The sequence below is a fragment of the Pteropus alecto genome, unplaced genomic scaffold (genome assembly GCF_000325575.1).
Source record: "Pteropus alecto unplaced genomic scaffold, ASM32557v1 scaffold109, whole genome shotgun sequence".
Lineage (NCBI taxonomy): Eukaryota > Metazoa > Chordata > Mammalia > Chiroptera > Pteropodidae > Pteropus > Pteropus alecto.
Window position 1 is genome coordinate 4,078,464 of NW_006494608.1, and position 26,023 is coordinate 4,104,486.

Consider the following 26,023-nt stretch of genomic DNA (forward strand, 5'->3'; position numbering starts at 1 on the left):
AGCCACCTTGCTATCACCAGCTCCTTGTGTATGAATGTCCTCAGGACCCCACATAGGTGTTCTGGAGTCTGGGTGAATGTGGCTTCTTGACACCCTTGGTATCACTAGGAGAACTCTGCCCCATCTCTTCTAACAAAGCAAAGAGATTAGTAACTTGACTTGACCTTAGTAAAGCAAATGGTTTTTTTCTAAAAGTAAATTCAAGAGCATGGTCATTCTGTAGTTCAAAACTTCATCGCTATGAGAAAAGAAAAAAATGGAAAGGGGTAAAAATTTCAGTCTGATTTCTCTGATTTTCCAACCAATTTTCCAGTCATTTTAATAAATCCTACTTTTTGGAATTTGATGAATTACCAACTCCATCCCAAAAGCAGCATTCAAAATAGTAAAATATTGACCTTAAAAAGAAAACACACAACAAAACAGTAAGACATCGAAACAAGAATGTCGAGTAACTCGGCAAATGACAAAGTCCTATACACTAAAGGTACCTAGAAGACTCCTGGGAAATATGGCAGTTGTTCATCTAGGTGTTACCTTGTCTAATAATGTCAAATCCTAGCATCCATGATATCCTTCGGTGGGAACTTTTGGATCTGAACCATGATATCAACCTGGTATAAATAAAAGGGACCCTAAAGTACATAACAAGAGATTCAATTAGAACTGCTGCTTTCATTAAATAAACAGGCCTATGCTTGTATCATTTACCTACACATCTTAACAATTCAAAGTAAACAGTTATTTTAAAATCTTGACAGCCCCAAGCCAAGATCTCTTATTTAAATGAGAAGTCTCCCAGGAGGGTCTTGGGTGGAAATAATTAACTAGAAATAAGTTAGGTTCCAACAGTTTAATCCTTGCTTCGTGTGGAGTCCTCTTACAGGCAGCATGGAGAATATTTATGCCAAAGACAGGTACATCAGCAATTCTGAGCCAGGCTGAGTATGAGGCTTCAGTTTTAATTTATATTTTGTAAACATTACTTCAAGAACCAACTAGGATAAATCCTTTATCAACAGCAATCTAGCATGCTGAGCTTAGGCTTGTATTCTAGGAGCTGGTGTATACTTTTTCTCTATCATCATTATCATCGTAATCCTCATAATTATTATTAGTTGGCTATTAACTACTGACGAGTGTTTTCTGGGTTGTCGCTTGTGATCCTTGGCAAGATATATCTGACTCATACTTTCTCTCATTCTTTAAATTGTTCTTTAAGTGATAATAGGAATGTCTATCAAGGAACTATTATTATCTAACATTATTATCTAAATAGCTTCTCTTCCAGAATAAAATCCCCAAGGTTTGCTAGGAGACTCTATCCTAGTAAAGGTGAAAATAGTGGGCCCCTTTTAAGTGACAGCTTCTTCATATTTAAGTAGAAACAGACCTTGTAGGCCTCTACATGTTGATTAAGACATTATATCCCAGGCACACTTCTCAATATTCCAGAATTTTAACTTCTTTGAGGGTATCAAACTTCAAAAATAAATTAAATATGGAAAAGGAGTATATCTAATGTATTGGGGAATAACTTGTCTATATTATTCAATAGAAAAGAAGCATTAATTTCCACATAATGAGATAATTTTCTTATGGTTCTTGTTATCATGACTTTAGAGAACTTTGCCCTGGGCACGGGGAATAGCACCTTGGAAGACTGAAAATGAGTCTGGCCATTTGAAAAGGAACCACAAAGTCTCCTTCTGCACTCCCGTCTTTGTAGTGAAAGCAAGTCTTCTGATCCGCAAGTGAAAACAGATTTCACTGACTGGAAATGCCTAAATGATGTACCGGAATTATTTGTTCATATTACTCTTAAGAAAGCCTGAGTGGAGGTGCATGGACTTAATGGAAACACTTTTTGGGGCTTTACATTTCTTATCTGTAAAATGCGAGCATTTCAACGATATGATCTCCATTTCAACCATCAGGTTTAAAGTCCCTTTCAGTCCTAAAATATAATGTATTCTATGATTCAAACCATTTGTCCCTGTCCGCCACTGATTTGTTTTGACAATTAATATTATAAATTCTGCTATTTGAATAAAGTTTTATTTAAAATGTAGTGATACCTTATTTGAGTATCCTACAAATAAGATCTTTTTCTTTTAGACTCTTTCTCCCTCTTTTTAAAATGACATTGCCATCATCACAGCAACTAATGTCCCCATTGAGCCATCTGGACTCCAACTTTGGTATTACTCTCAGGAGAAGTGAAAGGGCCTGGCTTTATGATGATTGAATTTGGACAACAATTGTTTAGACGAAAGTGGGGCCATGTAGCCATGCAAAAGGCTCAGTACTGAGCCACAATTTAAACACTAAAGAAGCTTTTACTGGTAAGTTCACAGCTATTAGATGCTTTTATATTAACAACACTTCTCCCATCCAGGTTTGTACATTTTATCTTTATTCTTTCAAATCCTGAAATTGCTTGGATGGGAGGGTTTATATATTACACACACACACACACACACACACACACACACACACACTTCTAAGAGCAGCCTGAACTTTTAGGAGAAATTGAAGAGGCTTTGTGTCAAGTACAGCTAAATCCGGCCTTTCCATATCAAACCTCTGCTAGAAAATTACTGTGCAGATGATAAGGCGGAAAGATATAATAAAAAGTGACTCTACTCAATTTACACTGCAATATTGGTATGACTGAATATTTTTCATTCAGGTGCCTGATAAAATCACTAAACTGTATTGCAGATAAATAAAGGAGGCTCTGTCAAGAATAAACACCATTAATCATGAAGCCTTACCCTCTGAGCGCCTGTGCTATGCATCTGCACAAACACACCAATGTAACCAGCACACGACATATGCTTCCCTCCTTTACTCTGTCCTCCTTTTCTGTTTTGTTTTATTGTTTAGGCAGAAGTCATATTTTGAAAACATTCCCTTTACATTTTAACTGTATAGTCCTGCAACTAGGTTCATGATTATAATATTTAAGAAAATTTGGCTGTGCTCTTAGGGGGAAAAACTTGACAGTAAAACATTTTTTTGCTGATTACATACCTACACACACAATACATATGCTATATACTGTATTTCATCAAAGCTAAGATGCTATTGATCTAAAAATGCACCATTATTATAGGTACCACTAAGAATAACAATATTTCCTTTATCACTTTCACTTTTTACTTTATACTTATTTAAAAAGCTCTTTAGGCTTATTCAGATAGAGATTTTATCATATATCACTTTAGCACTTGCACAAAAAGGAAAATATCAGCAAAATAATTTTATTAAGAGATAACCTGAAACTTCCCCATGACTGCCACTTCACCAATAGTGATCATACAACACTATAGATTTTAAGATAAATTGCAATTTCAGACATGTTAAAAGGTGAAAAAGGATATACAATTTAAAATAGATGGCTTAAATATGGTAATATGTATAATACATATTAGGTAATTCTGCCATTTATCAAATACCTATAATACAACAGATTGTGTTAAGTGTTATCTATGTGCTTTCTTTGAAGTCTTGATAGAAAATGCGAGTGCATGATGAAACAGGCTTGAACAAGTGAGTCATCTGATAGAAAAAACTAATGCTAGATTCAAACCCAGTCTATGATTATAGATACAAAAGAAAACTACCTCAAATCAAATACAAATATGCACATATATGCTTAAATATTATATTTTAACATTATTGATACTGTTAATAGAACAGGTGGTATGGTTTTCCAGTTATTTTTTCACTCCAAAGGGAACCTATGTGAAGACCATTCAAATGGCACAGGTAGTGCCCCACCAGCTGAGGAGGGATGTACAAAGCATGGCTTGGGATGTACAAGAAGGAATGAGGGAGGTATGGCCATCATTTGGGCAAGATTATCAGCAAATCTTCATATAAGGAAAGAAAGAACGGGAGAAAAAATGGCACGTGGGCATGTAGCATTAGGACTACAATGTTTTCCTAAACTCCTTTTCTAAGCATCCACACACAAGGTGGGGGGTGGGGTGGGAACGAAGGACAAACCTAAGCTTTCCCATAACCATGAGATGTTAAGGAGGGATCGTAAAGATCATTTAATCTGACTATTTCATTTCACATAAGAAAACAAGGAGGCCCGGAGAGGCCAAGGAAAGTGTATTCAAGGATCCAATTAATTTGTGGCAGAGCTGAAAATGGAACTCGACTGAAGCCCCCACTATGAAAATAGCTTACAAAGTGGCTTTAAAAAGGGGATCATCAGAAGCTATATGCCAACAGAGTTATTTTTTAATTTTCTGGAATGACACTCTGAAACTTGGGGGAAAAGCCTGCTTTATCATGGCTAATGTAACCAACTATCTCAGGTGGGGAGGAGGAGTGCTCAGAGAGAACAATTCAGCAAAGCTGAAATCCAGTCCTCCTGAAGATGTGTAATTATGTACATAGGAAGTATCATGCTTCAGCTCACTGGGGGATCTGTGTTCAGAGCCCAACTCATGGAGAAAGTACCTCTTCTAGCCAAAAGGGGTTTAATTCCCATCTTCCAAGCAAATCCTCCCTGTGTGAGGAAGAATTTTCATCCCACAGAGGGAATGCATTTATTTGCCAATGAGAACACTGGCTGGGAGACCCTTGCAAAAAGTCTGTGCCCCCAGCACACGAACATTCCAGGCTCAAAAGGCTCAGGTGTCAAGAGCCCGATTCAAACCTGGCCCAGTGAGAACACAAAGGGACCCCAAGAAACCAGAACCATGCCCTAACCACACTGCTCAGGGCCTTTACCTAGCTCTTTAAGGAAAAGCTTCTATGTATAAATAGGTATTTACAATACACAAAATTTCACCACTGATTGTGTGTTCAATTATTTCTGATAAATGATAAACTCTTTGGTCCTTTTGGGAAGTTGCAGGCACACTAACAATAAGTTAGGTACAGCTCCCAGTTAGGTACAGCACACCCCACTTGCTTGATTCTCACGCATAAAAATGGGTAGAAACAGGCAAATAGATCCCTTGTAGCAGCAGGCGTCTTCAACCCCCGGGGCCATAGACTGGTATCAGTCTGTTAGGAACCAGGCTGCACAGCAGGAGGTGAGCAGTGGGCCAGTGAGCAAAGCTTCCTCTGTATTTGCAGCTGCTCCCCAGTGCTAGCATCACTGCCTCAGCTCCATCTCAGATCATCAAGCATTAGATTCTCAGAGGAGCACCAGTCCTGGTGCCAAAAAGGTTGCGGACCTCTGTGTTAAGATTTTGCTCTTAACACAGATGAATTTTTCTGGTGGTCCCACAATGTTTTTTACCAATACCTGTAATGATGGCATAATTCATTAAAGAAGCAAATATTTAATATTTATTAATAAAGATAAAAAACAATTTATAAGTTTAATTGTTCATCTCAGTCATAAACCATACTTCAGAAAACGACGTATGTACAAGAAAATGTAATGACTATGATTACAGTACCTAAATAACTTCATTACTGTTGTTCATTATTTCCACACAGATGGAAATGCATCTTGTGAAATGATTATGAAATTCCTTCAGAATGTAAATTTAACTTAAATGGAGCTAATGGGCTTGTCTCCTACCCTGCCCAGGACTATTTACGTTCCTAAGTTGGGCATGAGTACAATAACTTAAACTCTCCTCCTTCAACAGCGTTATTCACATTGAAAGGAAACCAAATGACTAGTAGCATCCTTCAGTGATTTTAAATCTAGTGATGATTTCAATACCTGGAATGAAGCACTACCCTCTCACTAATGAGGTTATAAAATGTCTTTAGGTCTCCATGTTAGGGGCACTTAGCAAGCACTCAGCTTGGCAAGAGACCCATGGCAGGTTGAGTTCTGGACTAATCACATGAGCCACGATCAAGTAGACTGGAAGAATTTAGAGCTTGTGGCTCCGAGGAATGTAATTCATGCAGAAAAGTGCTGTCAGAGTTAAGGCCAGGGAACTTTGTAGGAAGAAAGAAAAATAAGCAGTTCAACAAAGAAAAAGAAGGGCCAATAGCCTTTTCTAGAACTTAAGTACTTGGAGACTTCAGTGGGATCCTCATCGAAGGGGACCCACGCAAAGCAAACTTGGAAGGAAGCAGGTGACTTCTACTTCCCATTCCTTCAAACTGAACTTCTACATGCCTCCCTCCTCAACAGAGAAAAACAAAACAAAACAAAACAAAACCAAAAGCACTAAAAAGTCCTATGTTTGCCTGAGTCAAGAGATGGAGAAAGATGGGAAAATTAACCCAAATTAAAAATGAGGTAATATATCTTCTGAGTGTTCTTCAGCTCACTAGAAAGCCTTCACAAGTACATGAACTAATTGCACAAATCAGATCCACACAGCCTGCAGTCCAAATTCCAGAGAATGGAAAGACTCATGGATTGCTCGAGGACTTACACTTTGAAAATTCTCTCACAAATAATACATGACATTCTCAAGCAGGGAACTAACCAACTAGGAGAGGATCCCTCCATAAGGCTTACTGCAGCCATCTACAGGAAACTGGACCTCTGCTTTCAGCCCTCACCACACAATTCCCTGATTTCCAGCGGACCCTCTTCTCTCAATCCACCAACTAACAGGTACCTAACAGCCCTGAAATCTGAAGTCTGAGATGACCATTCTGATCATTTAAACAAGATTACAATACTTTAAATTGACTTTCTTTTCTTTTCTTGACTACTTCCATTAAGAATGAAGATCAGAGAGAGGAAAAAATGGCGTAGATGATAGAGGCTTTGTTCATCTCTCTTGGGACCAAATCAAAGTTGTGACAAAAACACGGAGCAGACAGCAAGGAAAGTCGCCGGGGATCCAGATGAACAGAAGCACTACAACTAGGGAGAGAAATAATTAATCACCCTGTAATGGTAGAACGTAGTAGGAGGGCAAAGACATGAGGCTGCCCGGTCTGAAGCGGCTGAGCTGCAGGGGCAGCCGGCAGCTTCAGAGGCCTCTTAAAGGGGCCATGTCTGCAAGCGGACTTTCAGGTGCTGGACCTGAGCACCAGCGCCAGCTCGGCTGCAAGGGGGGCGGGGGCACCAGAGACTAACAGGGGGACACTGAGCTGTCAGAGTGAGGACTGGCGGCGAGGATCTCTCCTGGGCAGAAGTGCCAGCAGTGTCCATTGTTCCTTTATTAAGCCCTCTCCCATCCCAGTGTATGGATGCAGGACCCTATAGCTGAGACATCATCAAATTAGATAACAGAGGTCTCTCCATCCAGAGGATTCCCTGAAACTCCACATCCCGCAACTCCAAGCCACATCCAGGTGTGTCCTCGGCAAGTCAAATGCTCCTTGCTGAGCAGCACCAAGACTCACAATGGTGGCAACTGTCATTGGTTTCTGGTGTAGTTTCTGGAGGTAACTATAAGCGGAGCATGTGTGGATTGCTTGCTGGATTTTAACATGTGTGGATTGCTTGCTGGATCTCCCCCCGGAGGGGCAAAGGCAGGGGCTAAACTTCGCCTGCAGCTGAACCCCTCTCAGGACTATGCCGCTGGACACCTACTACACAAATTTACACTAATAAGACCGGGAGACTTAGGAGTTTTGCTTAGTACATAGAAACAGACACAGAAAGGCAGCCACAATGGGAAGACAAAGAAGCAGAAACCATATGAGAGAACAGAACAGAGATCGAGATCTCAAGTATAATGGAGTCAAGCAATCTAACAGATGCAGAGTTCAAGACACTGGTTATAAGGATGTTCAATGAACTTAGGAGAACTGTAGATGAATTTGGTGAGAACATCAACAAAGAGATAAAAAACATAAAATGGAAATGGAAATTATAAAAGGGAACCAGTCAGAAATGAAGAACACATTATCTTAGATGAGAAGTATATTAAGTGGAATAAACAGAGTGGATAAAGAAGAGGATCGAACCACCAATGTAGAGGACGGGGAAGCCAGGGACACTCAATCAGAACGGCAAGAAAAAAAACCAAGACTATAATAATAATTTAAGGAGCCTATGGGACACTATTAAAGGTAGACATATCCATTTCATAGGATTAACTGAAGAGAGAAACAAGATGCTGAAGAGCTGTTTGAAGAAATAATGATGGAAAACTTCCCTAATCTGGTAAAGGAAATAGACATACAACCCCAGGAAGCTCAGAGAGTCTCCGAAACCGGGAACCCAAAGAGGCCCACACCAAGACACATCATGATTAAAATGCCAAAGGTTAAATACGAAGAGAGAATCTTAAAAGCAGCAAGATAAAAGCAGATAGTTACCTACAAGGGAGCACCCATAAGACTGGCAGCTGATTTCTCAAAAGAAACTATCCAGGACAGAAGGGCTTGGCACAAAATATTCGACATGATAAAGACCCAAGATTTATAACTAAGAATCCTTTATCCAGCAAAGCTATCATTTAGAGTTGAAGAACAGATAAAGAGTTTCCCATACAAATATAAGCTAAAGAATTTTGCCAGTACCAAGTCAGTATTACAGGCAATGTTGGAGTGACTTCTTTAAGAAGAAAAAAACGTGTATCAAAAACAAGAATAAAGAATGGTAACAACTACATTCCTATCAACAAGTACCTCAAATGGAAAAGAATTAAGTGCTCCAAGTAAAAGATAGAGTGGCTGGATGGATAAGAAAACAAGACCCCTACATGCTGCCTACAAGAGACTCACTTCAGATTAAAAGACACACGCAGACTAAAAGGAAGGGGATGAACAAAAATATTGCCTTGATGAACCTAGAAGATATTGAGCTGAATGAAATGGGTCAGATAGAGACAGACAAATATCACATGATTTCACATACAGATGGAATATTAAGAACAAATCAACAACAACAACAACAAAAGCGAAAATAAACTCATACAGAGAAATATTTAGAGGGCTACTAGATGGGAGGGCATGCGGGGAAAAGCAAAAAGAGGCAAAGGGATTAAGAGGTGCAAATGGATAGTTGCAGAATAGACATGGAGATGTAGAGTATGGCATGGGAAAGATAGTTAACAATGTAATAAATATGTGAGGGGGAAGAGGGGTACTAGATTTAGTGGGGTGATTGCTTTGAGAGTTATGTGGATCTCTGATCACTATGCTGTCTGAAATTGGTATATTATCGTATGCCAACTATAACTGGAAAAAATTCATTGAATTGTACAATGTAAATATGAGCAACAAATTATCTATCATTATATTTCAATAAAGCCAAAAAAAAAAAAAAAAAGAATCATGCAGAATTTGACTAATCTCAAGGACAGGCTGAGATTACTATATGGAAAATGGACAGAAATGAGTGGCGTTCATGTGTGCTTACAATGTATATATAATATATATTATATATTAAAATAAAAATACATAAAATACTTAATTCAAATAAGTAAATCCAACATGTTAGGTAATATAAATATTACCATAATTCAGTGTAATTCTAATATTAATGTTATATCCCGGGCAACTGCAATATAAAAAACCTTTTAAAATCATAGTCCCCATTAGAGATCTTATTGCCTTTGCTACTGTTTACAATTTTGAATATGTTTCTGAAAACTTTCACTGGCCTGCATAGTTAAGGTTGAAAGCAATGCAGACTAGGAATATAGGGATTTTGTATTATAGGGGAGCCAGAGATTACTTTGAATAGAGGCAAAAGGCATTTTAGTAAACTGGGAATGCTTTCTTTGGACTCTGTCTTAAAAATGTAAATCATATTCAAGTAACAGAGCTTGGTAATTTGTTTTGCAAATGAGGCAGTTCATTTAACTGCCCAGTGCCTCTCTCCTCCCTATCACTCATATAATAGAGCTACTCTTTACTTCTGACGAACTTGGCAATATTTGGATACTATTTGAATGTACTTAGAACAGTATTAGTGGTTCTCCAGTTAGTGCCTAACTCATTCCCCAATAGAAGGAGACACATATTAACCTTGTCAGTCTCTAGGGATCACTTAATGTGATTAATTAACATAACTGCACTTGGGCAGAGTTCTTATTACCTGGGGGTAACTGAGGCCTGGGGAGGATCAGGCTCCCTGGGAACAGTTCACAGATACCAACTAGCACTGAGGGACCCTAACATGTAAACCTTTAAAAGAATGCCTTCAATTGCAACTGGACACACAATTCAGTTTGGTATTAGTTTAAATTTTTAGAGGTCAAGCTTCCTATTCTCTGTAACAGTCCCGACTGAGCACATTTTAATGATTCTGTAATCTTCCTGTAGCTGTATGAGAAAGTTTTAAATATCTATAAACATGTGAGATGAGGCATGACCAGAATATTAGGTGATTAGATTTTAGAAAATCTAGAGCTTTAGGTAACAGACCCTTATTTTTTTCTTTGCTGAGAATGCATTCTCATGTCTTAAGGCAGTCCCTGCCAACCCGGTTCTTTTCTCCCTATTTTGTGTGTGTGTAGAAAGAGCGAGAGAAGAGGCAGAGGTTCGGTGTATAGATGTAGCTTTACGCTTAATGTTTTTAAACACCAGAGTTATAAAAATGGATGCAATGTCACCAATTCAGCTAAGTTAATGCAGGTAAACATAAGACCCATAAGCCATTTAATTTATTAAATTTTACCAAAATGCATTATATTGATACTCATTGCTGTTCTGATACATCTTTTACAAAGATCACATGACTACTAAAAATGGTCGACTTTTTTTTCAAATTTCTTTTCAATATAGTTATCAATGAATGTTCTGCAAAAGCATCCCTACTTTAGGACTGAGTGGATGATTTTTAAAACTGATATTTCTCCTAGTATTTCCTTTTAGTGTGCTTAGTTTGCTTGGATCACCAAAGATGCAAAAATCTTCCTCAATTTTTACTTAGGATTCAAAAAGTTAGCAAGCAGTTTCCTAGAAACAAATTTGCTAGCATTTTATTTTTTGATGTATGAATTTCATTGTAGGCAGGGGTGTGGATGCAAGAATAACAAAAAGGAATGAATGACATACAGCCCTGTGTCACTGGCCTTTGTTCCCCTGAGGAAAGGTCTGAAATAAACTCAGCATGCTGTGCGGCTATAGGAAATGGCATGTCTTTGTTTAGGTGGAAAAAGCAGGCTCTGTTACCCAAGTGAAAGAGAGCTGGACATGTATGAAGAGCTGCAGGCAGCTTCAGTTTGGGCAGTATTCATCACATAAACTAACTTGAAAGTGTCTTCCCGTTGGGACAAATTCTGTTAAAGTTCAATTTTTTTTTAAACGTATATTTTGAAAAATAAAATGATAGCAGTAAATTTGTTTTCTTTGAAGCTAGGCTTAACATGAGTAGAAGCATTGTACTCAAAGAAAAAAGTCTGTTACAGTCCAGTACCAGCCCCTCCAACCCCCAAGTTCCCGCAACAGGTTTGACAGCAGGCTCTATAGAGCCAGCAGCTTCTGGTTCAGTGCCCCTGAATACCTTCAGTCAATATCTGCTCCTGGACCCGACCACTGAGCGCTACACAAAGAACACAGGAATTTTATCCAAGAAGCTAGTGCTCAGACTCTCTGAATATGCACTATAATTAGGGCTTGCTTTCTCTGCATCCCATGACTGAATTCAATATTTTAGTCATTAGAAATAGTACAAACCAGAAATAAGAATTATGTCCTTTGAGTACAATTTATGTTTCATGTTTGTTTCTTAATGAAAAATAAAGTATGTATTGGTTGATCTGGATTTGTGTTGCAAGTTCACTAAAATTTTTAAAGTTTAAAACTGTAACTCACTCACATTTTAATACTTGTACGATGAACTATGGATGTAAGTCATCCAAGGTAGTTCTTGAAAATTCGGCAGGCTTTACATTTTTTCAGTTTATCACGAGAAATGATAACCAAAGTATGATACATTCTTTTCTGAACTGACATGATACACAGGGAAAATTTGGAGGATCATAGTAAGAAAACCTGAAGGTAGAATACACGATGCATGGCAATTGCTTATAAAAAAGAAAGAAAAATAAAGCAAAGGATGAAAGAATACGCTGAAAGGGGGTGTTATATTAGATCAGGGGCTGGCAAACTTTATATTTTAGGCTTTGCAGGCCATATTCTCTGTCAGCTACTCAACTTTACCCTTGATTGCTAAGGTTACCACAGACAATGGTTGAACAAGTGGACAAGTGGGAGTCACTGTATTCTAATACAACTTTATCAACAAAAACAAGCCATGGGCCAGATTTGGCTCATAAGCTTGAGTTTGCCAACTCCTGTTCATTAGATGGTTCTTCAGAGAAGATCTCTCAGAAAAGGAGACATCTGTGCAGAGAAATGTATGAAATGAGGGAGCAAGCCATGGGTATCCAAGGGAAGATGTTTCCAGGCAGATGCTGTAATCTAGTCCAACATGGCTTGCATTCCATTGGGTAAACCACCGTAATCACTTTCTACTTATGCATGTTTCCATATGGTCTTCTCAAATGCGGTTGTTAAGTATTGCTCAATATTCTACCAAACTGATGAATCATAATTATCAAATCATTTTCTGTTGCTGGATGTGCAAACTGTCCTGTTGTTTGACGTCAAAAGTTCTACAGCAGCAAACACTGAGGTCTGATTGCTTGGCTACAGAAAGCCTTAATAGGTCAAAGGCTTTTTACAGATCTTCTCCATACTGTCCATATCCCTACCTTAGAAATTTGCAAAAGACAATGATAGCCATTAACACTGACTACTTCCTATATGCTGTTGTCAGAATTCTTTGTGCTCATATAGGAAGTACAAACTAGAGCAGCAAAGTCTGCAGAGTTCATTTTCACAAGTAGAACATGGAAGTCAAGAGCAAGGAGTATAGCATCTGATGCCTGCGTTAAAATAATGGCACAACCTACTTCTAAGCTGTATAACTTCTCTGTGTCAGAATTTCCATCTTTAAAATGAGGCTAGTAATAACTCTATCATAGGGTTGCTCTAACTATTACATGAGATAACTACATAAAGTCTCTAAATTTTGCCAAGCCCATAGAAAGTACTCAAAAATGTCACATTACAGCTATGGTTATTATTAATTTTCTTATGTAAATTGTCTATTCATTTCTTTTTTTCTCTTATCTATGAAATTTTGTTATTCTACTTAGGTTGCCCATTTAAGATTGTTTAATTTCACTTATTTTATTTCCATGTGAAAGGCCTGGGAAGCAGCAATAGATGTACATTAAATGACAACCTACATTACAACCAGTAACTGATTTAATATTTGGCAGTGGAGAGCATCTGACACTGCAGTAAGTATTTTTAATATAATCTTAAGGAGTAACCAAACTTTTGATTTTGAGTCTTAAGTGTGCTAGCTTTATGAGCATGAGGTGATACAGTCTAACAAAAGTAAACAAAAGAAAGGTGACAGTCATCATGCAGTGCCCTAAAAAATAACCCATTATCATTACTGAAAATAATATTTATTTAGGAGCTACTATGTGTAAGGCAGGGATAGATTTGACCTGGCAAATGCAAAGAAATACACAGACGGGCTTTGCCCTCAAAAGATATAATCCGGTTCATTTTTTTCTTTCTTTTTTTTTGGGAGGGGGGAAATAGAAAGAGGATTGTTACACAGTGTTAGCTCCAGTATTTAATGTAATCTGATATGTCATTATTACCAGTGTTAATAATGTTAATGGTAGCATACAAACACTAAGAGGAAGAACTTCCTTTTATTAATTTTAAATAGTACTGTTAAAATATTCCAAATTAGTTATGCCCCCAAATACAAATACAAGGTTTTGCTCATCTTTGCAAATTTTGTCATTTTACTGGAGGCTTCTCTGGGAATTAAAAGAATGAAATCACTATTATGTGTTATGAGCCCATCATGAAGTTTTAAGTAGGTGGCTAGACCGAAGGCTACTTTTGAATACATATTATACGAGCTGAATTTAGGAAGGGAGGGAGAAGAGAGGGAGAGAAATTAGTAGCAGCTCTGGTCATCTACTTTTTCTTTCTCTAAGCTTTTACCATAATGATATATCTTTTCTTAGAGCTTTCTCTCTCTGGAAAAAAATGCATTTATTCATCCAGACTTGCCACTCATCTCCCTGGCTCTCATTTCTAAAAGGCAGTCATAATCATGGAGGTGAAGCCTCACTACTCCCAATGCACTCTAATTCGCAGCTAATATTAATGATCTACCCTGTCCTGAATTCTCTCTCTCCCCGAGTTCCAGGAAGTGAAGCACTTTTAGTGCAAAGAATAGCTCTTCTTACTTAGGTGGAATCATTTCAGTGAATCAGGCAGCCTTAGAAAGAGCCAAACTGACTCAACTAAGAAAAAAAAAGAGCTGCCGAGTAGAACAGAACATGAGTGCTCATTCCTCCAAGAGTGAAAAGATGAAGCTGGTTTTCTTAAATAAATAAGTAAAGTGGATCATGACATGCGACAGCCTCTGAGTGCTGGCTTGGGATGCAGCTTGGGGTGCAGTACTGCTCACGTCCACAGCACAAGACAGGGCAGTGGTCAACTCAACTGGCAAGATCTGTGGGGCTTGAATTACTGTAATTGATTAGTAACTAAGGATCCTGGCTTTGGAAAATTAATTGTAGAGTTCGTATGAAGAAAATGGACAGTCTGTAATTCAATTCATGTTAGTCCATAAATGAGAAAACTTTAACTCAAAAAAATTTTATGTAAAAGAATATTTTTTCCAAGTGAAAATCCAGAATAAACGTAGAATTTAAACTTTTATTTTTGAGTTTCTATGAATATAAATGTCTGATTTTTAAAAGGAAGCATGCTTAAATGAATTCTAACACTAAATTTAAAAAAAAAATGCACTCACTCAAAATGCAAGAGAAAGAATATTTTCCTCCTGAGTATGGAAGCAGTCACCTGAAAATAAAACTATTCTGGGGGAGAGGGGGATGTAATATTCCAATTGTCTACATTTCCAAGTAAAATTTTAAAACAAGTATAATTTTTAGCATTCAGAGTATCATCCATTCCCATAGAATACAATGCCTCCTGGAGTTGTGCAAGGAACAGTCCTGGTATAAACAATCCAAGCTATGAAATATAGAGAAGACCAAGAAGTAAAAATACTCACATAAAATTACTGCTTTGACTATGTGAATATAGATTCAGTTTCTGTCATTAATGCTCCAAATACTCTCAGTAACATAATAAAATGTACTCAGTGATATTTTTTCTAAAACAATGTACTTTCTTCCCCGGGGCTTAATAAAGCATGGACTCTGTGGTCAAAGCAAATAATTTGAGAGAGCAAGAGAGACACTCCGATAATCTATTGAGAATAAATCCTGGTAAATTCAGTGGAGAATAACTTTGAGAAAAATGGGAAAGTTCTTCACATCCAGTGTTTCTTAATTTTCAAACTGCTTGAATTAAATAGAAAACGTAATGCAGAAATCAAATATTTTATATCACAATCTTTCTGTGACAACTCAGGGAGAAATGATACTCCATGTCCCACTTTTAAGTTTCAAATCTAAATTTATCATTTTTATTTAAGAAAAAAATACTAATAAATTCTAATGTTATTGCCAGTACTGTATTTAAAACAATGTAAGGTTCTACATTGTTATCTACACTGCCTAACCATATATTGTGAATAACACTGTGAGAGTAAGTAGGGTAAGCTAAAGGCATTCTGTTTGAAACAAGGTTCTTTAACACAAACTGACGTATTTCCGTACATATTTATAAGGCTTCGTGGCTATTATTAGGCTGTAATTGCAGTTGTTCTAACACCTAATAAGCCATGGTTGGAAAAACAAAGGCAGGTTAATTTGTGATTTCCTCGACTCATTCAGAGGCAAATTAAGTGTCAAACAGCTAATACAGTACATATTTCATTTTATGAGATTTTAATTTAATTCTGCACTATATCGTTGATGCCTTAATATAGGGTGGTTTATCTAAAAATAGGAGCAATTTATAAACCTCTTTCAATAGAATCTTTAATGATAGGATATGATAGCATAATTATGACAGTACCTGCCATCCTTCTAAACAGAAATCTGTGAGCATTTCCGTCAACATAAATCCTGTTTGAGGCATATACATTTTTTAAGTTCATACCAGAAGAACAACTATATGTACAAAATAATGAGAATACTCCCAAATTTTGTCTTCTTATAATTAAAAATATGTTCTAAAAACTCAGCAAGCTCACTTGATCTCATTTTCTGTAATACAATTACATAGCAAGCATTTTGGAATTTGAGTTCTAGATAAAATTATTTTATTTTTCTAGGTTACTGCTTTACTACTCCTTAGCAAAGTTGTGCTTTTAAGATTTCAGTAACCAAGTCGTATTTGCCTAGATTATCTCCACTCCTAAAATGACCATAGCCATCTACTCATAGCACCCGAGAAGGTACAAAAGCAACCTAAGAATTCGTGATTGAGCCAGGCCAGAATAGAAAGCTCAGTATTTGTCATGCCCCCAACTGTCTCGAATGCTAACTCTCAGCATTTGTTTAGAGTTTCTGTATCTGCTCAAAATGGTCCTATCCTGTTTAAAGAGATACTGAGTTGCTTTTTAGAGACAACAGACCCAAACCGTGAGTCATGTAGTCAAAACACCACAGGGAGAACTCTGACCTCCGGCTGTTCACAGAACCAAAGTCTCTCCCCACTCCCACCCCGCCCCATCTGCCAATAAGGAATCAAAGGACAAGGACATAACCTGAACTTGAACACCAGAACTCTTTCAGAAGCCAAAGGTCTGTTGTCCAGGAAGATCTGATGTTGATGTTCCTTTACCATAAATGGCCATGTTCCAAGGTTCTCCAATTAAAACCTACCCCACCAGCACTGCTGCATACCTGTTCCCCCTAATCCCTTAAAAACCCTCAACCTAGTCCAGTGAGCAAGATGGATTTGAGGCACCATTAGGTTTCCCATCTTCTCAGCTGTCACCTTCTCGATCAATAAACCTTTCCTTACTCCAAACTCTGACCTTTTGAGTTTCGGTCTTTCAAAGCTATGGGCACACAAACTTTCAGCAGTACTCCCTGCTTTTAAGAGTGTTCATGTGAATATGATTTCATTGAACTCTTCCTGCATTTTGAAGAGTCAGATAAGGCAGATAACTTCATTTCCATGGAATGAAAACAGTATATATAAGAGTAAGTGACCAGAGTTGCCAGCACAGGTGAGTGCAAAGAAAGAATGGGATTCCAGCTCTGTGACTGCTTATCTGCTGTCTCAAACTGAACAACTTGGGTGTGTCCTGAGCACCTCTTTCAGAGTGCCTGGCCGATTGCTGGGCACTGGCTGCAAAAGTAACAGAGAGAGTCACTGGCCACTAAATAATAAATCACCAGGAAGAGGATATGCACAACAATAAAGTTACATAAGTTACTGGAAGAAACAGCCTCTGTGACAGCCAGGGAAAGTGAGATCTGGAGGTTACAGAGTTTTCTTGAGGTTACAGAGTTTAAGTGGGAGTTTGCCATGCAGGACTGGAAGTTCATTGTGGTCAATGAAGAGAGAATGTCATATTATAAAGGCACAGAGGTGTGGCTGCAATAGCTTCCCAAAGCCTACTTCATCAACTCAATGCCTCCACCCATAACTCTGCTAGGACTAGTAATCAATCCCAGGAGGCCACAGACCTCTGCACTAACCATGCTATGCCCACAGGGATGACATTCCCTCTCAGAACTTTCCAGGGCTTCTCTTTTGTGGCTCAGTATTATCTATCAGCCTTACATTAAGAATCTTTGATAATTATACATTTAGGCAGCTAGAGGACAATTTAGTCGACTGCTGGTAAAGTATCTTAAAGCTCAGCTGAAAAAGCAGAAGTACTAAAATCTGTAAAAATCTCAGCTCAATAGTCATGTCTGAAATGCAACCCCTTACTCCCAGGATTCTCCATAGTCGACCTAAATTATCTTGTGTTTTTTCAAAATTGAGGTAACACACAGGCATAGCAATCAGGGCATAGGATGTACTGTGCAGACTATACGAGGGCTTACTGTTGTTATATTATTCTGGCAAAGAACCAAGACTTGAGATTTTTGTTGATAATTCATATTTGAATTTAATTTCAAGGCAAACTATAATGAACCCAGAGGAACTAGTTCATTCTATCACATAAATTAATTTTTTTGATATTTCTCTATTACATGATTTTGAACGAGTGAAGAATTCTGGAATTCCACAGAGAAATCTAATTTAAATTACTACATCACTGCAGATACTATGGAGTCTGGAAGAATCAGCCATGCAAAACCTCTGTATAATGGGCTGAATTACATGACAGGTTTCAGCCTGAATTTAGAATTTCCTTCTTCCGTATAGGGTGCTTTAAATTGGCCTCTTGGTTTTATTCGAGTGTATTATTAGCAAGCTTTACAATCCTGGAAATACTCATGTTCCAGTGAAAAGTCAAAAAATATGTCACAAGTTTCTGTAGCCTTTCTCTATAAAATACCCACTTCTCCTTTAATGCTTATAGAAGTCTGCAACACAGATTTATTAGTTACCTCCAGGCAAATCTACTCTGAAATTACAATTTAGTAATGGGAGATGGATCCAAAAAACTGTTGGTAAAATATTATATGTATACTTAGGCATGTAGTTAGGGTTGTTAATATCAATTAATTCTGTTCAAAGAGGAGGACTTGTTTTAAAACAACTTCATTTTTCCTTGGCACGTATGTAATTACACAGCTGAAACTAATAGCCATGGAGAAGCAATCTACCACCTAAATAACCAGCATTATTCTTCAAAGTATTATTTGTGCTTTTCTAACTTTACTGTCTCAGAACGAAGGGTGATTACTACATACAACTAAATGTATAATATATATATCAAGGCCATTTGTAAGGGGCAGCCCCTTCCAGAGAGTAGCTCCAGTTATTATATGGCAGTTTTCTGGACAGTACCACAAAATTTTTTTTTAATTTGCAAGTCTACTATTTTCCCCCAAACCAAGTAAGATAATATTTATTTCCACAAGATTTTCTTCTTCCTTTTCTAATGTATATTATCATTACCACCACTATCCTTTCCTTTTATCTCTGTGTAAACCATGTGCTCAATCACATTTGCCATTTTGTTTGGGTGACATTCCCATCAATCAAGTGACTGTTGGTGTACACACCACAGGAGCTATGAAAATATACCATAGAAATTTCATTACAATTCATTGTGATACCTGAGAGCCTTTCACATACAGAAATTTTAGCAAGAAAAACTTCAAACCCATTCTTAACCAAATACCTTCCATAAGGCCTCTACTTTTTAATTCAGTATTTATAGCCCACAGAATACACGTCAGCAAAATATATAGGAAATACCTGCCATCTACCTAGTATGACAGGCATTCTTTAGAGAGCACTGGGGATTTCCTTCAGTGAGTCTAGGAGATAGGCTTGATGCATTTCAAAAGTAAACCTTATACTTCTATCACATCTTCAATGCCCAACAGCTGTGCTGGTAACAAAAAGCTCCAAGATAGTCAAAGCCAGTATTTTGTTCTGCTTTATTCTGATGTAAAGTTTTAATACTTACACATGCAATGGAGGAATCGGAGATGGATCATAATGGTAACGCCCCTCGTGATGTCTTGCATCGATTGGCACAGGAGGATGGAATGCAGGAAAAAGGTGAGGAGGGTCTGAAAAAGAAAGAAAGGCTAAACTGTATAAAAGGAAAGCTTGAAACAGAATTCCAGTTCATGACACAACACCTCTATACTGTCTTTATGACTTACATTGAACCTACTTCAAGAATTTGTAGAAGGACTCTTGAGGCTTCATGAGGTACCACAGAAGTACAATCGAGTCAATAATACCTGTACCTGAGAAAGCAGAGCCTATGAATGTAACCAAAACCCACACAGAAAAGCCAGAAAGGACATGCATCTATCTTGGAAAATGGCCAGCCAGAGTAGGGCTGAGCCACAAAACCAAGGTGAACAGAGTCTAAGACACTTATCTTTTTTTCATTTATACAGTTAAGAGAAATTTAGAACAAGGTATAATAAATACTAGTCCCATTTCTCTCACATTCATACTTTTTAAGGGAAGGAGTGCTTTTGAAAGTCGCTGTTAGTATCCACGGCATACACACACACACACAGACACACACACACACACACACACACACACACTCATACCACAAACACATACCCCACACCACACATATACACACACCCCATACACACCACACAAACACTCCACACATACCACACCCCCCCCCACAACATATACCATGCATACACCCACACACCACACATCAGACATACCACATACGACAAATACCACACATACACAATTTTTTATTTGTTTTCAACACATTCTCTCCCTTCTTCTTGGCCTGAGTGATGCCTCCACAGTCCCGACAAAAGAACAGCAAATCTATAGGTTGGCGGGAGAAGTGCTATGTAGCCTGGCTGCAAGAGAGGAGCTTACCTCCATCAGACTGACAGAGGGAGGTTGGGAGCAAACTAGGAGGTTCTTGCCCTGCAGCCCTAACATTCACCTTGGCCCCAGACCAGCCTCTCCTTCTGTTATGCTAAGGCTGGTGTTCACCGTTTCCTGGGTTCCTGTGTACACACTTAAAATAACTTCTCTACCCACTCCCCCACTTATTCGTAGTAGCTTATGCTGATTGTCTCTGACAAATCTGGAAAAAAAAAAACTTCAAAAAAAAAAATAAGCGATTCACTGCAAAAACTGAAGACAGTTTCACTACATTTTATCTTCAGAAGCACAGGTGATATTTTGTAACAGGCACTAAAGTTTTTCCCAAGTTTCAAAAAGCAAAATAAAGGAGTTCAAAACCTGGAGGTGTGCCTCCACAGCTATGAGCCTGTTATTACAGCAAACATGCTGAACTTGTTCTCCAGTAGTACCTTCCACAAACGGCTGAGCCTGCATGTAGCCATCGTGCTATCGCCCTTGAACTGACAACACTCCCAGGAATTGATGTGTACACCAACGCGCTTCCAAAGGGCTTTGAGCCATTTCTACAAGTCTGAAGATTTGCCTAGACCTGAGGGTAGCAGAAGGTAAAGGCAATTTCCAAATGAGGCACTGAGAACAGGTTCTGAGAGATGGCTGGAAAAAGTGACAAGAACCCTTCCAAGGGAGTTGGGGTGGGGGAGGGGGAGACAAGGGTGGAACTGGTACCCCCTACCCAAGAAATTCCCTAAGTCACAGTGGAAGACTAGTATGTATGTGTGGTGAATTCCAATGGTTTTCATTTTCCTCCCTAAACATTTCTCTTTTTTCTAAGTCTTCTTCAACAAGCATCTTTTAAAATATAAACATAACAAACTTCTTTTTCTTTAGTATTTTGGCTTTATTGAAATATAATAGAAAATTAATTGCTTGTATTTACATTGTACAATTCAGTGAGGTTTTTTTTTTCAATTATAGTTGGCATACAATATACCAGTTTCAGTTGTATAGCAGTGATCAGAGATCCACATAACTCAAGAGATCACACCACTAAATCTAGTACTCCTCTTCCCCTTATAGAGTAATTACAACATTAAGCATCTTCCCCATGCTACACTCTACATCTCCATGTCTATTCTGCAACTATTCATTTGCACCTCTTAATCCCTTTGCCTTTTTTTGCCGTCCTCCCCCGCCACCACACCCTCCTATCTAGTAGCCCTCAAAATATTCTCTGTATCTCTGAGTTTATTTCCACTTTTGTTGTTGTTGATTTGTTCTTTAGATTCCACATGTACGTGAAATCATGCAATATTTGTCTTTCTCTATCCAATCCATTTCATTAAACTCAATATCCTCTAGGTCGATCAGGCAATATTTTTGTCCATCCTTTCAGACTGTGTCTTTTAATCTGAAGTGAGTCTCTCGTAGGCAGCACATGTAGGGGTCTTGTTTTCTTATCCATTCAGCCACCCTATCTTTTGCTTGGAGCACTTAATGCTTTTCCATTTGAGGTACTTATTGATAGGAATAAATTTATTACCATTCTTTATTCCTGTTTTTGACACATTTTTTTTCTTCTTAAAGAAGTCTCTCCAACTTTTTCTGTAATACTACTGGCTTGGTGGTGATAAATTCCTTTAGCTTATTTTTGTATGGGAAGCTCTTTATCTGTTCTTCAACTCTAAATGATAGCTTTGCTAGATAAAGGATTCTTGGTTGTAAATCCTGGGTCTTTATCATGTCGAATATTTTGTGCCAAGCCCTTCTGTCCTGGATAGTTTCTTTTGAGAAATCAGCTGCCAGTCTTATGGGTGCTCCCTTGTAGGTAACTATCTGCTTTTATCTTGCTGCTTTTAAGATTCTCTCTTCGTATTTAACCTTTGGCATTTTAATCATGATGTGTCTTGGTGTGGGCCTCTTTGGGTTCCCGGTTTCGGAGACTCTCTGAGCTTCCTGGGGTTGTATGTCTATTTCCTTTACCAGATTAGGGAAGTTTTCCATCATTATTTCTTCAAACAGCTCTTCAGCATCTTGTTTCCTTCTTCAGTTAATCCTATGACATGGATATGTCTACCTTTAATAGTGTCCCATAGGCTCCTTAAATTATTATTATAGTCTTGGTTTTTTTTCTTGCCGTTCTGATTGAGTGTCCCTGGCTTCCCCGTCCTCTACATTGGTGGTTTGATCCTCTTCTTTATCCACTCTGTTTATTCCACTTAATATACTCTCATCTAAGATAATGTGTTCTTCATTTGTTCTTCATTTCTGACTGGTTCCCTTTTATAATTTCCATTTTATGTTATCTTCTTTTTAAAGTTCTCACTGAGTTCATCTACTCTTCCCCTAAATTCATTGAGCAACCTTATAACCAGTGTTTTGAACTCTGCATCTGTTAGATTGCTTGACTCCATTATTCCTAGATCCCTGTTCTGTTCTCTCACATTGTTTCTGCTTCATCTTTCCATTTTGGCTGCTTTTCCATATCTGTTTCTATGTACTAAGCAAAGCTCCTAAGTCTCCTGGTCTTACTAGTGTGGATTTGTGTGGTAGGTGTCCAGTGGCACAGTCCTGAGAGAGGTTCAGCTGCTGGCCAAGTTTAGCCCCAGCCTGTGCCCCTCTGGGGCCACCTGTTAAGATTCAGCAAGCAATCCACAGATGCTGTGCTTATAGTTGCCTTGAAAAGCCACACCAGAAACCGAGGCCGGCTGCCTCCAGTGTGAGTCTAGGTGCTGCTCTGTAAGGAGTACCTCACTCGCTAAGGATATACCTGGATGTGGCTTGAGTGGGGCCGCAAGTTGGGAGAAGTGAAGTTTCAGGGAATCCTCTGGGCAGAGTGACCTCTGTTATCTATGTCTGATGATGTCTCTGCTATGGTGGTGCTGTATCCGTGGGCTGGGAGTGGGAAGGGCTCAACAAGAGAACAATGGATACTGCCAGCACTCTATACAGAGTGAGTCTTGCCTCGGCCCTCACTCCAACAACTCAGCATATAAGTCCCCATATAAGTCCCTGGTGCCCTGTGCGCGTAGCTGGACCAGCACTGGTGCTCAGAGCGACCAGGTCCATCACTGCGAAAGTCTGCTCGTGGACGTGGCCCCTTTAAGAGGCTTCTGCCACTATCACAGCCTCCATCTCAGCCGTTCGGGCGAGGCAGCCTCACGTCCTCGCCCTATCCTACCTTCTGCTGTTGCAGGGTGATTTCTTGGATTTCTCCCTAGTTGTATAGCTTGTTCATCTAGATCCCAGGTGATTTTTCTTTGCTGTTTGCTCCTTGTTTCCATCACAACCTTGATTTGGTCACCAGAGGGATGAACAGAGCCTCTATCATCTACGCCATTTTTCCCCCCAACAAACTTCTTTAATTTAAATTTTATTTTACTTCCCTTATTTTGAACTTCATCCTTCAAAAATCTAATAGTATGGTTATGAGGAAAAAATAAAATATGAATGAAAAACTATTAATAGAACCAAGGAAGTACTCAAAGCTGTGATTTCACAAGAATTAGAACCTAAAAAACTTCCATGACTGGAAGGAGACTATTGTACTGAAAATGTCAATTACTCACGGTATTTTGTGCTTGTTTTAAAATAAAGGGGGGAGAGGGTTCTTCAGAGGGAAGAAAAGAACCATCTTGGTATGGTCATATCATTGTATGACAATAATGCTAATATTCAACAAGTGAGGGCAATACTGACTACCTGATCATTTATCCCACTTTATACATTTTATAAAGTCTATACAAAAAATCAATTACATTTTGAGTGCACCACTTAGTATTTAATATTAAAGTATGTAACAGCTGGGTGTTTAACAGAAATCTGGATGGCTGGCGCGCTGAGTTTGAAAGTTTATCCAGCACTGTTGTGAAATTCAGTGTTCCACATAACTCAGTGATCCTGCAGAGTCAAAATATCCTAATTTATTTAATCATTTGATAAAAATTATTCATCCTTATTAAAATAATATAAAATTAAGTGGAGTAATCTTTTTCACTAGTTTGAAAGTTTGACACATACTCAGTGACTGATTCCTGATTTTAAATTGAAACAGGCCCAAATGAATCAGTTTCAAGTCGGGGGTCAGGTGAAGCCATCAGAGATGACTCTTCTTTCCCTTCCTTTCCTTTCAGCAGTCACTACTGATGCAAACATGCTTGCCTCTAGCAAACTTCAAACCTAACACATGTCCTCTGCTCTTGGAAATCGGAAAAATAAACCTACTAGAACTGTGTATAAATTAAGCATTCATAAAGTCTGACCCACCTAAAGGCTTCTCTTACACACTATTTTATATAGCTGTTTTGAGACAAGTTGTGACAACTATGTCAGAGTTGGAAGATATTTTTACTTCTTTACCTCTTGGCTCTTGGCTGTGTTCTACATGATTAAATTCTCTACACCAGATAAATAGGTGTTAATTGTATCTGATTTTCTCTATGTGGGTACACCTATGAATTATGATGAAGTACAAATTCACAATTTTCAAACACACAGGGCTCAAAATGTGTGAATTCATTCCACATTCAATACATGCCTCACAGATTCAGGAACTAACAGTCATTATCTTTTATATGAATATTTATAATAAAGTTGAAGTGATTATGTATACAGGGGTAAAGACCAACCAGTTAATCCTATAAAATCAAAGGAGTGTACCCAAGTATTAAAAAACTCTCTTTCTGAAGGAAAACCTACAACACTATCATGTACATTAAAAAAGGTATCATCATCTTCTCATTTTTAAGACATCAAATAGGGTTTTAATTCCACATCTCTCTCTCTCCGCCTCCCTCTCTCCCTCAATTTCTCTCTCATAACGAATGAGAAAATGACCAAGCATTGCAAAAATATTTGAAAGAAAAATATGAAAATTAGTATAGTTATTTTTCACTGTTGAGTGTGTTTTGTGATTTTAAAAGTTAATTCTGACTGAAAGTCTGTGATGCAGCTTGTAACACCATTTGCACAGGGTTTATTTATGTCCCACAGAATTTATGAATTCTGCATTCTGAACTTAGGTTAAATAAAGAACAAAAAATTATGGATATGATCTGATTTGACCAAAGACATCTGGTTTTAGTTTAAATATTTACTGTTTCTATTTGTTTCCTTCTTCATTTAGTTTAAAATAACTTCTCCTGCATTGATTGTCTATGCAAACAATTATAACTTGTGTCAATTATCAGTGGAAATCATGCCTCTTAAACAATTTTCTGAGAATATGCAATGGAATACCTCTTATAATTAGAGACATGCTTGACCATAGCTTAACAATGTAAACAAAGAGTAAAAAGCAGAAAGGGCATGTCCTTTAATATATGTGGCATCACATGACATTCTCATACATTTCTCAAAAAAAAAAGAAAAGAAAAAAACCCTAATCTTCAAACGTTGAATGCTTCCCTTGCAACTTGGCTTGTCATTTCTATGTGGAAGATCAGCCACATATTCCATCTCAGGCCCAAGAAGCTGTCCAAGAAAGCCCAGATGACAAGAACAGGCCCGTGTTGCCAGCAGCCACCATAATTATCCACCTCATGGTTTATTATTTACACATGAGCAGCACAGCTGTGGAGCATCATAACTCAAGTGTATGTGTAATAAGTCACCGCACCGCAGCCATCTCCTGTTCTGGCCCTTGACAAAACACCACATGATGACTTTTCCAAACTCAGGCGAAAACTGCTGAAGCAGAAGGAAGTGCCAC

General features: G+C 38.1%; 1 protein-coding gene across 4 annotated transcripts in view; it reads right to left on the bottom strand.

The window, feature by feature from the left end:
* GLI3 (GLI family zinc finger 3) overlaps positions 1–26,023 on the bottom strand; it is a 268,708-nt gene that overhangs the window by 90,601 nt on the left and 152,084 nt on the right. For all 4 annotated transcript variants that reach the window (XM_015599524.2, XM_015599523.2, XM_015599525.2 and 1 more), the window contains one exon: positions 19,421–19,526. In XM_015599524.2, the coding sequence (XP_015455010.1) occupies positions 19,421–19,526 (106 nt within the window). The remainder of the gene's footprint in view (positions 1–19,420; positions 19,527–26,023) is intronic.